We start from the raw sequence: 12,821 nt of genomic DNA, 5'->3' as shown, positions 1-12,821 counted from the left end.
TTAACAAAGAATGTAGCGAGATTCTACTAGTTTAAATGACTTCTCCTCAGACAAACAAAAATCCCACTATTCCACAAACCCTAAGATTTTTCAACAGAACTAAAACGTAATTCTACACGCAAGGCACCACGAGCCTCCCTTTCCCGTTATACAGACAGCACCCAGGTCTGACGGCGTCACTTCTTAAAATCAAATTCATCCCAATGCAAGCATGATTAGGCCACTGTCATTTTCCCGATGCCAAGGAGACCAGAGACCTGCTCCTCTCACCTTCCACGCTCACCCGTGAAACTCGGGGAGCTGCACCCACCCATTCCCCCTCCCCCGCCACCCTGAGCGCAGTCCACAGTTCTGGTCTGGGGACGGGGCTTGCCTTGAATCCTTATAAAGGTTCCTGAGGTTTTCTCTGCACATACAAATGTGAACTGGTACATGTTTAATAAAGAGGAAACGTAGGAGCAACCTGTGTTTTCACTCAGCATCACACAGCCGTCCTCCACGCCCGTAAGCACAGACCTCCTGTTCTTAAAGACGCACCTGCTACTCTGTAAGGCCAACACAGCGCGGTGTCATGAAGCGTCTCCCTCCTGACGGGACAGTTAGCGCCTCCCACATTCTGACTCCCAGAGCCAGGCGGTGGCTCACGTCTGCGCTCCCGTCACCCATCCTGAGAGTCTCTGTTACTCCAAGTGCCACCAAGTCTCACAGGGACTGTTTCGTCAGTTCCGCTGCTCCAGGCTGAGACAGGTGAGGTGACCTTGGGGATAACACAGAGAACCAACACCGTGCCAACAGCCTAGGGCCTATAAAAACCGCTTGAAAAAGTCAAAAGTGAGGGCGCCTGGATGGCTCAGTGGGTTAAAGCCTCTGCCTTTGGCTCAGATCATGATGTCAGGGTCCTGGGATCGAGCCCCGCATCGGGCTCTCTGCTCAGCGGGAAGCCTGCTTCCTCCTCTCTCTCTCTCTCTCTCTCTGCCTGCCTCTCTGCCTACTTGTGATCTCTCTGTCAAATAAATAAATAAAAGTCAAAAGTGAGTTTTAATTATGTACTTTTCCCTAGCAATCGAGTTTTTAATATAAAGATGTGTTATCTTTATAATTTTTTAAAGCAGAAGTTTAAATTCCTCTGTAGAACGCTATAAATACATTTATGTGTTTAAGAAAATGGGAGCTTAAGTCAGAACAGTAATATTTAGCCAAAAATTCAATTTTGTATCCCTGCAGTCTATTGGGGGTGGAAATTAAACCAAGTGAGTCCCGGCCATGATGCGAGGGAGAGGAAGAAAACCTCGCCTGCCTCCCCCACACGAGGAGATGTCCGTCAGGCGACTCGAGGAAAAGGCAGCTGTCTGGGAAAATAATCCCCACATCGTGTTATGCCAACAGGGCCATCAAGAATAATGAACTCCTTTTTCCTAACCAGCACGATTATTCGGGGATGTTTCCATTACCTGAAACCAAGAAAAATTCTCCCTACTCTCAAAGAAAGTGCAAAAACATTCCTAAGAACTGGCTGCCGTAACACGGCCTTCCAACTGAAGACGTGCTTTGTTCTGATTTGTCATCTGACGACAAACAGGATTGCTGAGGAGCAGAAACAGGACGGACGGGTCGAAGCTGGCTGCTGCTTTGCACACACTCTCCTCTACCCTAGAATTAGGAATCCTCTTCGAAAACCAGAAATGCTCACCGAGACTAGACGTCTGTACCCGGACCGCAATCCTTACTGTCCACGTGAACATTTCCCCAGGAAGGAACTGCCTGCCCTTACGAGAAGCATCCCAGGGACAAGAGCACTAGGGTGGACGTGGCTGGCAGAACAATGGCCCCAAAGATGTCCACATCCTAGTCCCGGGAACGAGTGGATCTGCTCAATCACGCGGCAAAGGGCAACTGAGGCAGATGTGATGAAAGTCTACTCAGCTGCCCGGAGGTGGGGAGATTTTCCTGGGTCATCTGGCGGGCCCCATCCGGAAGGTGGAAAGGGCAAGGAAATCTCTCCAGGAGACTCGAGAGAGATCCGCCTTTGCTGACACCTTGGTTTCACCCCAATGAGACCCATTCCAGACTTGCAACCCCGGAAAAGCAACGTAAGAAATTTATATCGTTTAAAGCCATTAGAGCGGGCACAGGAAGAGAACAGGGTGCAGCCACTCCCTCTATCTCTCCACCGTGCTGAGGGCGTATCTCAAGTCCCAGCCGCTTCCTACCGCTACGTCCAGCTGCTTTTCTGATCTGTTAATCATTAAAAAAGAAAATCAACAACCCAGGTCTCATCCTTATCAAACATCTGTCAAATACCTTAACACTTCCCGGAAGAGTGAGCTCACACCACAAACCACCTCACTGTGGAACTGATCAGCCCCTCCTAAAGAATTTCTCGGCCACATGCATCTTTCCAAAATAGAATAATCCTGTATTTCATCTAAATATTCCTTTTCTAAGATTTGTACTGGAACCTCTGAATGCTCGGGAAGCGTCCGCATAACCCCCCCAGCAGGTCAGCAGTGAGAGGCGTCCCACCTGGTTACTGCCATGACCAGTGGCAGAGGAACCGAGTCCCCAGATAAAGCCCAGAACAACCAGGGGCACCTGGGTGGCTCAGTGGGTTAAAGCCTCTGCCTTCGGCTCAAGTCGTGATCCTGGGCTCAGGTCGAGCCCCCAAGTGGGGCTCTCTGCTTAGCAGGAGGCCTGCTTCCTCCTCTCTCTCTGCCTGCCTCTCTGCCTACTTGTGATCTCTGCCTTCCAAATAAATAAATAAAATCTTTTTTAAAATTTTTTAAAATAAAAAAAAATTTAAAAAGCCCAGAACCACCAAAGAATGTGTGAGGTAAAAGGGAGAGGGGAGCAGACAGGAGCGACTTCAGTGGCCTTCGTCTCCCTGTCAAACACGGACGGGGAGAGGGAGCATGGCTTGAGCAAGTCCTTCAACAAACTCCTAGGGCGCCTACAACCGGCCTGGCACTGGGCCTCTGGGTCGTGGCGATCACAAAGCTGGAGGAGCCCAGGCGCGCAGCAAACTGTAAGTGGCAGGAGGCGACGCGTGCTACAGGTGGGGAGGAGCCTGGGGAGGGGGGCGCAGGTGGTCTCATGAGCGAGCACGGCAACTGGGCAGGTCTCCCTGGGGGAGCGGGGACTGGAGCCAAGGCCGGTGGGCAAGGGCAGCGACCATGAGGATGTCGGGGCGGAAGGCCCCCTGAGCCCCAGGAACAGCCAGAGAAAGGGCCCAGACGGGGCCGGTGCCGGATGCCCCGGGGCGAATGGGCTGTGCAGGAGGCGGGTAGATGTGTGAGGGTTTGGATCTCTGGGCAGGGGGAGAAGGGGGGCTCTCTGAGGTCAGCAGACTCGGAGGAGCCTCCCCTGCACAGCACGGCCAGAGCCGGAGGATGTGTTTTCTAGAGTGAGATCACAAAGTCTAGGGTGGAAACCCTATTTCTGTTGGGTTATTATAAATCCAGGAAATAATCTTCCAATTATAATCCTAAGAATCTTTTCAGAATTTCATTTCCTCCATGCTTTGTCTGGACACAGAGGGAAATCACTAAGGTCTTTGTCCAGTTGCGGAAGAGTGAAGGAGCCCCTCCCTTCACAACAGGACGAGTCCCTCAGGGAAGGGAGGAGAACCGCCTGGAGGAGGCGTGCCTGACCAGGCCACCCAGAGACCCAGAGGCTCAACTCCGAGGAGATCTCCCCAGGACATGGTGGAGCTGTGCACCAACTGCATCACCGTCGCGCATGGCCCTGACGGGAGAGTGGGGGGCCCCAGGGGGAACCTAGGAGGCGTGCCCCAAGCCGCCTGGGATCCTGGGACCCCCTTGCAGGAGCTTCCACAGCTGGCCCGCGGGAGCCGCTGGGCGAAACCGGGCGTTCGGACTCCTTCGAACACAGCAAGCAGCGGCGTTCTCAGCGCACGGAGGGCAGGAATCTGGGCCTCGGGTGTGTTTCAGAAGCTGCAGGCTGAAGTCCTGAGTCAGCATCCTCAGTGACCCCGGATGAGGCCCAGTGCAAACACGAGCCTCTCCTCTGACCAGAGACGAGGCCGCAAAGTCAGTGTCGGCCAGCAGATGCTGGGAGCTACTGTGCCGTTCCCCAGAAGAAACTCTGTTCTTCAGCAGTCCTCTCCCATGTCACTGCCGAACTTGGCTTTCCAGTAGCCTGTTACGTGTCACCACAAAGGGCAAAAAGGCAAGGAAGTGGCAGGACAGGGTCCCTGCGAGGGGCTGAGGCCAGCTCCAGTGCAGGCCCGCAAGGGGCACGATGACCAAGGTTAACCCTGCCCTGCTTAGCGGCTTTCTCAAGAGAGTCCCCCTGCCCCGGTGCCACGCACGCTCTGGCCCCGGGGGATCCCCAGAGGTCAGGCTGTGACACTCCCATTGCCATCCCACCAGGCCTGGTTCCCTAGAGGCCCTGGGACGGAAGGCTGGCCTCGAAGCCAGCACGGTCCGACAGAGGAGGAGGAGGAACGGCCTCTCCCATGCCGTCCACCAACTCCTTCGACTTCCACCCTAAAACTAACAAGGGCTCTTTCGATCTAATCCACTTCATAACCCCCAGCACAGCTCTTAACCACGAAACAGCTGAACTACCAGGACACAGAACTCTGTGCCCTAATTCCGGGAGAAAAGACAGAAAGTTTAGAAAGCTTCTAAACAGCGGACAGGGTACAGGAAAATGGAGAAGGGATCTGAGACAACGGGCATAGGAAGCAGCGGGGGGCACAGCAGAAGCGACTGGGAGTCTGCGGCCTGGCCGCCGGTGCGGGTCGCACGCCCGACCCTGTCCCTCGCCTGTGGAGGGGCGAGCGCCGCGGATGCCGCTGCGTGCGGGAACCCTCCTGTCGCATCCGACCCCGGGGCCAGGTGTGTCCCCCAAAGCAGCCTGCACCCAAAAGCAGAGTGAAAGCTGGCCCGCCGCAGGCTCCCAGGGCGTCCGCTCACATCGGTGGGAGCACCTGCCGCATGTTCTTGGAACTCTCCGACACGTCAACTCCCCACACCACGAGCTTCCTGGAAGCAGGCGCACACTTCACCATTCCCGCAGACACCCCGACACCAAGAAGAAGATGAAAAGGGGGCTGAGCCAGCAGAGGGCTGGCGGGGCCACCGTTACAGAGGGCAAAAGGCAGAGAACGGAATCGGCTGTTTCTTCAAGCCTGGGTAACGCGGTGAGAGGTAATGGTAATAAAAGTTCCCTAACAAAAAAGAGAGCGAAGGGAAGTCTGGAGGGAGGACTGAACGGAGAGGCAGGAGACCACCTCCACACAGGCAGGGTTTGAGATGGTGACGAAGGTCAAGGGGAACGCCCAGGGGGTTGAAAATGCAGAACGGCGGCTCCAACTCCAAACACCCTCTTCGTTTCCGCCACCAGGGCTGCTGGAAGCTGGGTCCGGGGCAGCGCGCAGCCTCAAGGAACCGAAGCGAACAGGGGCCACGCTCACGCGTCCGGCAGCGGCTGGCTTGAGCGGCCCCACGGACGGACGAACACGAGCCCCGTCCTGCCCCAGCTTCGCAGCGCGCCGTGAATGGGTCTGTAATTCAAGACTGACTCAGCAGAGTTTTCAAAATGTTTATTGAAAAAAAAGTCTCTAGGCGGCCTGGCCGGCTCAGTCGGTGGAACGCGTGGCTCTTGATTGTGGGGTCGTGAGTGCAAGCCCCACACTGGGGGCAGCGCTACTTAAAAAAAAAAAAACACCACGAGACTGTGTGAGGACACAGAGTCGCAGCGGGACCGCGCCCCCCGCCCACCCAGGGTTTCGCGCGCACCTGCCACGACCACTCTGAGCCCAGATTAAAGCACGTCTCTCCAACCCCCATCACCCTCCAGCTGCCGCCCTCTGCCCGCCGGGGGTCCGCTCATCCTCTGCAGACCTGGCTCCGCCCAGCCCTCAACAGGGGGGCCAGACACCTGCCCAGGACGACACCCCTGGCCCTCTTCTGGGTCAGCACGAGATCCCCCCACTTCCCTGGGCTCCACTCCCACTCGTGTGCTGCTGAGTTCTTGGGTTCCAGCGACAAAGCCGACTGTCTAAATGGACCTCCCTCAGGGGACAGTCTCTAAAACCCCTCGAGCTCCACTCAGTGTGTCCAAAGTCAAGCACCTGCGTTTAACCGGAGACCCTCCCCAGGCAGTGATCTGCGCCGTCTGCGCCGTCTGCGTCGTCTGCGACAGCACCCTGGCACCCCCGGAGCCCTGCTCATCTCCCACTTGCTGTGTCTCCCTAAACCCTGGTAACCAGTCCCATGCTTTTCCCTTGTCTTGTCTTGGAGTTACCGTCCCCTCCAGCCCACCAGGACGGCTGCGACAGCTCCCTAGGGGTCTCCCCACTGCCCGCAGGAAGCACACCAGGCAGTGGGATCTTTCTAAAATGCAAAATAATCATCATGAAATACCCCAGTTCAATCCCCCAGGCTCCTCATGGCTCAGAGACCGGTGTCTGGAAACACAGAGAAGCCCTCCAGGACTCTGGCCTCCTCTCTAGACCCTGTCTCTGGCCTCCCAGTCTCCAGGTACAGAGAGCCAGGCAGCTCCCCGGGGGAGCCAGGTCCCCCTCCCCGCTGGCCCTGGCTGGCTCTCTCTGAACTGCACCGCTCTGCCACATTCACCGAGTCAGCACCAACTCAGCTTCCAAACTCCAGGTCTGGGAAACGTCCTCTGTCCGATCAGTCCCGCCCCAACTCCAGGGGGGACTGCCCCCCTGCCTACCCAGGGTTTTCACACACACACCTGCCACAACCACTCTGACCCTCGCCCCCCCCAGCCTGCCGCCACATCTGTCTTTCAGGAGCAAAGCATCCCCGACAAGAGGGGCCGCGTGCCGCAGAGTGACGGGGGACGTTCTGGCGTGTGCCGGACACACCTCTGGCCGACAGCAGGCCCACTACGGCGCTACTGAGGAGGAGCGAGTTTTTAATAGCATCTCACCAACGCCATCATTCATACCCAACGTAATAATTACAATACAGAGTGCAACAACGCCAGAGAAAAGCACTCATCTGAAATAGAAGCCTTGAAGATTCAAAAAAGAAAAAAAAAAGTGAAAAACAGGAAAAGACTCCGATAAGGAAGGTCACATCCTGACCCTTACAGGAGCCCGGCGGCACAAAAAGCAGCTCATAACCGCCTCCCCGCCACAAACACAGAGACACGCTGTCACGGACGCCATCCTGGAAAACGAAGACTCACAAAAACCCCCTACAACCCATCTTGCGTTTCTTCAGTCAATGCGGAAAGAGAAGCAAAACAACATCACCAGCAGTTTCAGAGGATGTGGGACTCACTTCTTGAACATTCTAAATAATTTTCCACCTCCTCCATGCCTCTATTATTGCAACTGAAACTAAGCAACAATAATTAGACAATCAAGAAGCAGTGTGGCAACAAAGCCAACAGACAGGTTCGGGCAAAGTGCTCGTCTTCAGGAGCCTCCTGTCCAAGCCTTTCATGTGGGAGGGTGAGCAGGAAAGGGGCGGACAGGCCTGGGGGGGCGGGGGACTCCAAGCTGAAGCTCCAACCTACGCCTCACTGTCCAGAGGCGCGCGCGCGCACGCACACACACACACACACACACACTCGCCTCCTCCCTGGCAGAGTGACCTATATGTGAGCTCTCAACCTTGAAACCAGAAGGCACTCTCCTCCCAGGTCTTTCTATAGAACTACCTGATCTTCAACGCATGAAACACATACGAAATCATCTATTTGGAAAGACGGTTTCTGATTGCTAAGTGGGACGTTTAGAGAGGGGCAGGTACGAGCCTTATGATCCCACAGACTGACCCACCGATCAGTATAACCAAGACCAGTAAGAGCTACCTAACTCACAATTTCTCCTCTAAAGGAAACATTTGCACTTGCCCAGAAGACAAAATACAGGCTAAAGATCATCCATCATTAAGAGAAAAATTAAGGAGAGATAAACAGGGGACCCCCACAATTGGTCAAAATCTCACCCCAACCCCAGTCTGACTGAGTATGTATGTCTCCCATGCTGAAAGCATCAGAGCGAGAAAAACAGTCACTTGATTTGTTCAAGGCCATTAAAAAAAAAAAAAGTTAATCTCAGTCAAGTAAATAAAGAAACAAACATCCCACACGAACAGGCAGGTCATAATACACAAATACGCAAAAGAAATTTTTTTCAACCTAGCTGGCAACCAGTGCATTTAATGAGGTGCCGTTTTATAACCATAAGGTTGGGTTAAAGAAAAAAAAAAAAGCTTTCAAATGCATATCCTCACCGCGGCACATCCACAGTGACACTCAAGCGTGTAAACCCATACATGGCTAGGAGCGAGGTACACGGGTACTGCCCTTTTGGAAAGCAAACTGGCACCACGCACCAAGAATTCTAAAAATGTTTACCCCACTGACATGTTAATATCACCCCTGGAACTCTACCTTAAAGACCACAGGATGAATAATTATGGTAACTTTATGTTCCAGATTTTCTAAGAAAACCCTGACTTCATAATGGTATTCTTTTCCATAACAGCAAATCACCAAGAGTGTAACTGAATTCGACAACAATGAACGACATCGGTATTGTTGAAGAACACGGAAAATCGGTTTGGCATTCGGGCAAACACGTACAGAAGAGTGTTCTGGTTTCTGTTTGGGATGGAGAGCTGAAGACAAAAGCTCAATCACTGAACAGTAACTTCTGCCACACGGAACCTGGTTCAGCCTATTATTCCCTCAAGAGCTGCTGAGAAGCTGCTATCGGGGACCAGGCCCCATGCTGGTTCTGGAGGCGCGAAGATGAAAGAGCCCAGCTCCCCTGCAGACGGCGGGCTCCCACTCACCGGCCCGCAGCAACCACCGTGCCCGCCGCTGCCCGCACCTCCTTTCATCTTCGGAGGGCAGAAGCCTTGCCCTGGCTAAGAGCCACATCTCCGCGCCCTGGCAGAGCAGCTTACTTCTGAGAGGCCGGTTCTCCCTCATGTCCAGACTAGGGGTAAGTCTGAAGCTCGTAAAACGCCAGCGGAGCAGAAACTGTTTTCAAGAAGTAAAGGCCATAAACGGCACTGGAGGTTCAAAGACCTTAAGAACCTACGCTCGGAGATGTGCTGATCTTGTCGGACTTGTGAGGCAGAATCATCACCATTGAGACTTCCAGGTCACAGCCGATGGCCCTGCCCATCTCTGCCTCACAGCCTGTCCTGGGAGAGGTGGACGACGCCAGCGGTTCCCGGGGCCAGAACCTTCAGAGAAGTGACCTAAGGACCCTTCGAGTATGCACATTCACAAGAACTTCCCCAAACTGGGGTGCCTGGGTGGCTCAGTGAGTTAAGCTTCTGCCTTCAGCTCAGGTCATGGTCTCAGGGTCCTGGGATTGAGCCCTGCATGGGACTCCCTGCTCAGCAGGGAGCCTGCTTCCCCGCCCCCCTCCCGCCTACTTGTGATCTGTGTCAAATAAATAAAATCTTAAAAAAAAAAACAAAAAACTTCCCCAAACAAACCTCACAAGGGCCCCAGAGGCAGTCTGCGGGATATGAATGTCTGCTCAAGTTCAGAAGTCACGGAGGGGAATGGTCAGAGTCTTTACTCGGGCAGGGTACCCTACAAAAGCAAAAATACCTCTTCCTTCTGCAAAGAGAACTGTGAAGTCCAGGAAGAACCATGACCTAAGAAGATTACAGGAGTCTTTAAAAAAAAAAAAAAATCCCAATTATTTCACAGTGTTTAAAAAGAAACTGCGGGGACAAGTTCCACCAACCACAAGCAATAGGGACATCTTTCTTCAAATGTCAGTTAAGCTTCTAGAACATCACTAATTCCACATCTTTCACAGAAAACTAGGCTTGAAAAGGACTTGCGTTTAACTGTCCCCATGCGCCCCGCCCCCAGGTCTTCGCAGTCTGGTGTGTCACAGCACACGGGCAGCACGAAGCACGCTGTACCTGCCTGGGGAGGGAGTTAAGAACCTTTCTGGTAAACGATTCGGTATTACAGGAATGTCACGGGAGGAAGGGCTTCCGAATTCAGTGGTGCAGCCGCTGGATGGACAGAACACCAGACTCTGCAGTCCAGAAAGACTGCTCTGGTGATTTCTGAAACTCTCTGTAATGGAACAGGAAAACTTCAAAACTCGTTCTCTATCTTTGGCATATTATATGACAGTTCTGTTCCGAAAGTCCTTTAGGCTAAAATGGCAGCTGGGAAATCAGTCATCTCCCCAAATGGCTCCGAACAGTCCTAGGCTACCTCACGGCACGACAGAGGTTCTAGCTTCTGAGGGAGCGTCTGGGCAGGCATTCCCTGTGCTTGCACAGTGCACCGCACAGTGCTGTGTGCATGGCTGTCTTAGCCCTGGACGCAGATCCACTGTAAAACCTACAAGGGAAACAGACAGCTCTGGAGACGAAGGGAAACCCTGAGGAACTGAGAATCTTATTCTTTGCATGACCAACTTAAGGTATTAGGTACTTTTTGTGTGGGGAACGCTATGAGTGGGGAGCCCTTTTGGTTCCTCCAAAATACACAGAAGATGACATTCTTAATTACATAAGGGGGAAGAATAAACCTCTTTCTCATCTTTAGTGTGTGGTCAGCAGACTATCGGCCTCCAGAGACGACCATCACCTAATCTCCAGAACCCACGACTGTTACCCTATGTGGCAAAAGCAGGATTAGCCCTGCAGAGCCAAGGTGCTATGCTGGATCAATCACCCTGGTGGCTCCAGCGTCATTACAAAGGTCCTAAGAAGCAGTAGCCGATGTCAGAGAGAAAAAAGAAGGGGCTACGGGCTGGCTCTGACGATGGAAGGTGGCCCGGCCACAGAGTGAAGGTGGCCTCCAGAACTTGAAGAGGGCAAGGAAATAGATCCTTCCCTAGAACCCCCCAAAAAGGAACACAGCCCTGCAAACACCTTGAGCCCAGTGAGACCACATTTGGGCTTCTGACCCCCAAAACTATAGGATCATATATTTACATGCTGTTCTGAGCCACTGCTCTGTTCGTGCTAATCTATTACAGCTGCCTTAGGACGGAATGCACCGGCTTCCATTCACCCCCTCCAAGTACAAATTCGTGTCATGCCTGTTGGCAAAGCAGCCACTGTATCAAAAGCGAACAGACCAAGAGCTTCCTGCCTCGCCCGGTGGGTACAAACGCCAGCAGAGGGCAAGAAGAAAGCCTGGCAGGACCGTGGGGTCCGAGAGATTAAATGGCAAGAGGAGGCAGACAAAACAGCGTCGGGCACAGCCGCGAGAGGCCTCTCCTGTGCAGAAAGAGAGGTACGGAGGGGACGAAAACCCCCTGGGACCAGCCCGGAGGTGAGGTTTTTTCCCAACCACAAAAGGAGAGCACTAAGGCTTTTACTTGGAAGGTGTCTAGGGGACATCTGACGGCCACCGTCCCTGGGGCGCTCTCACTTCGGACTGCCAGTGGGTCTCGGGGGCAGCGGCACGCTCCCCCGGACCCCACTCCGGGTCAGGCTGCAGGTCACAAAGCCGCCTCTTCCCCCTCCGCAGTTCCACAATGACTTACCTGCGCCCAAGCAGAAGTAAGCCCTGCCCCAGTGAACACGCCGGCAGCGGTCCCCGCAGCCACGCGAGCCCGCTGGACTCCGCGGGGCATCCCCGCCGCTACAGCCCACGGCAGCTCACCCCGCCCGAGCTGCCATCCCCAAACCCTCACGAACGCGATGTTGGTAAATTAACCAAAAGCATCTCCCAGAACCCCCGGCACGCCTGCCGTCCCGAGCCGGCCACCAGTCCTGGGGATAAGGTCAGCAGCAGGGGGATTCGGGAACTGTCAAGGGGGACGCCGTGCGGCGTGAGGAGCAAACTTGGGGACCCCGCGCGCGGCCGGGGGGTACCGGAGCCGCTCGCCGGGGAGACGGCGGCCGGCTGCGGGGCCCGCGCCCGCCCGACAGCGCCCCGGTCCCCGCCGCTCGGCCGCCGCGGGGGAAGCCCGTGCGCTCCGGGGCCGCCCGCCGTGCGTGCTCCCCGCCCGCGAACAAAGACGCGGACCCCGACACAACTTGCGGACCCCGCCGAGGCCCGAAACTAGGGGGCCGCGGACGGGGCCTCGGGGCGCTCGGGCGGCACCGCGCGACCCCCGGCCCCCCGCCCCGACCGGAGCCCCGGTCCCCGCCGCCCCCGGCCCCGGTCTCCCCGCCGCCCCCGCCCCGGCCCCGGCCGGCCGCCCCGGGCTCGCGTCCCGCACCGCCGGCCCCGCGAAGCGCCAGCCGCCGGAGCCGCCTCAGGCGCCGGGACGGACACGGCAGGAAGCGCGGGAGGGGCTCCGCCGCGCCGCGGGCCGCACTGACCGTAGCTGTCGTCCTCCTCCATGGTGCCGGCACCGCACGGCGCGCCGGGTCCCGCCGCTCGCCTCTCGAGCCCCGCCGCACCGGCCCCACGCGCCTCTGCCCGGCTCGGAGCCCCGCCCCCGGCCCGCGCCGTCGCCTCCGCCGCTGCCGGCCCCTCGCCACCCGCGGGGCGCCCCGCCCGCCGTCCGCGCGCGCCCCGGCACGCGGCCGCCGCCCGCACGCGCCTGCGCACGCGCGGCCGCCCGGGCCCCGCCCACCGGACCTGAGGCCCCGCCTGCCGCCCACGCGCGCGCACCTCTCGGCTCGCCGCCAACCGCAGGCCCGCGCCTGCGCACGCGCGTCCGCGCGGGACCCGCCCCCGGGGCCCGAGGCCCCGCCCGCCGCCCACGCGCGCGCACCTCCGGGCACGCCGCCAACTCCAGGCCGCGCCTGCGCACGTGCGCCCGCCGGGCCCCGCCCCCCGATGAGCCGAGGCCCCGCCCCCTCGCCCTGCGGGCCCCGCCCGTTTCGGGTTTCGCTAGGGCAGCGCGGGCGGTCCTGCCCACACCC

At 56.5% G+C, this 12,821-nt stretch overlaps 1 protein-coding gene across 1 annotated transcript in view; it reads right to left on the bottom strand.

Annotated features, from left to right (window-relative positions):
• Positions 1-12,352, bottom strand: part of CYTH1 (cytohesin 1) — a 77,645-nt gene extending 65,293 nt beyond the window's left edge. Inside the window, exon 1 of the mRNA XM_044247320.1 lies at positions 12,273-12,352. Within this exon, the coding sequence (XP_044103255.1) occupies positions 12,273-12,294 (22 nt within the window). The 5' untranslated portion in view covers positions 12,295-12,352. The remainder of the gene's footprint in view (positions 1-12,272) is intronic.
• Between the last annotated feature and the right edge of the window lie 469 nt (positions 12,353-12,821).

The sequence above is a fragment of the Neovison vison genome, chromosome 5 (assembly GCF_020171115.1).
Source record: "Neovison vison isolate M4711 chromosome 5, ASM_NN_V1, whole genome shotgun sequence".
NCBI classification, from domain to species: domain Eukaryota; kingdom Metazoa; phylum Chordata; class Mammalia; order Carnivora; family Mustelidae; genus Neogale; species Neogale vison.
This window is presented reverse-complemented; position numbering and strand designations above follow the sequence as displayed.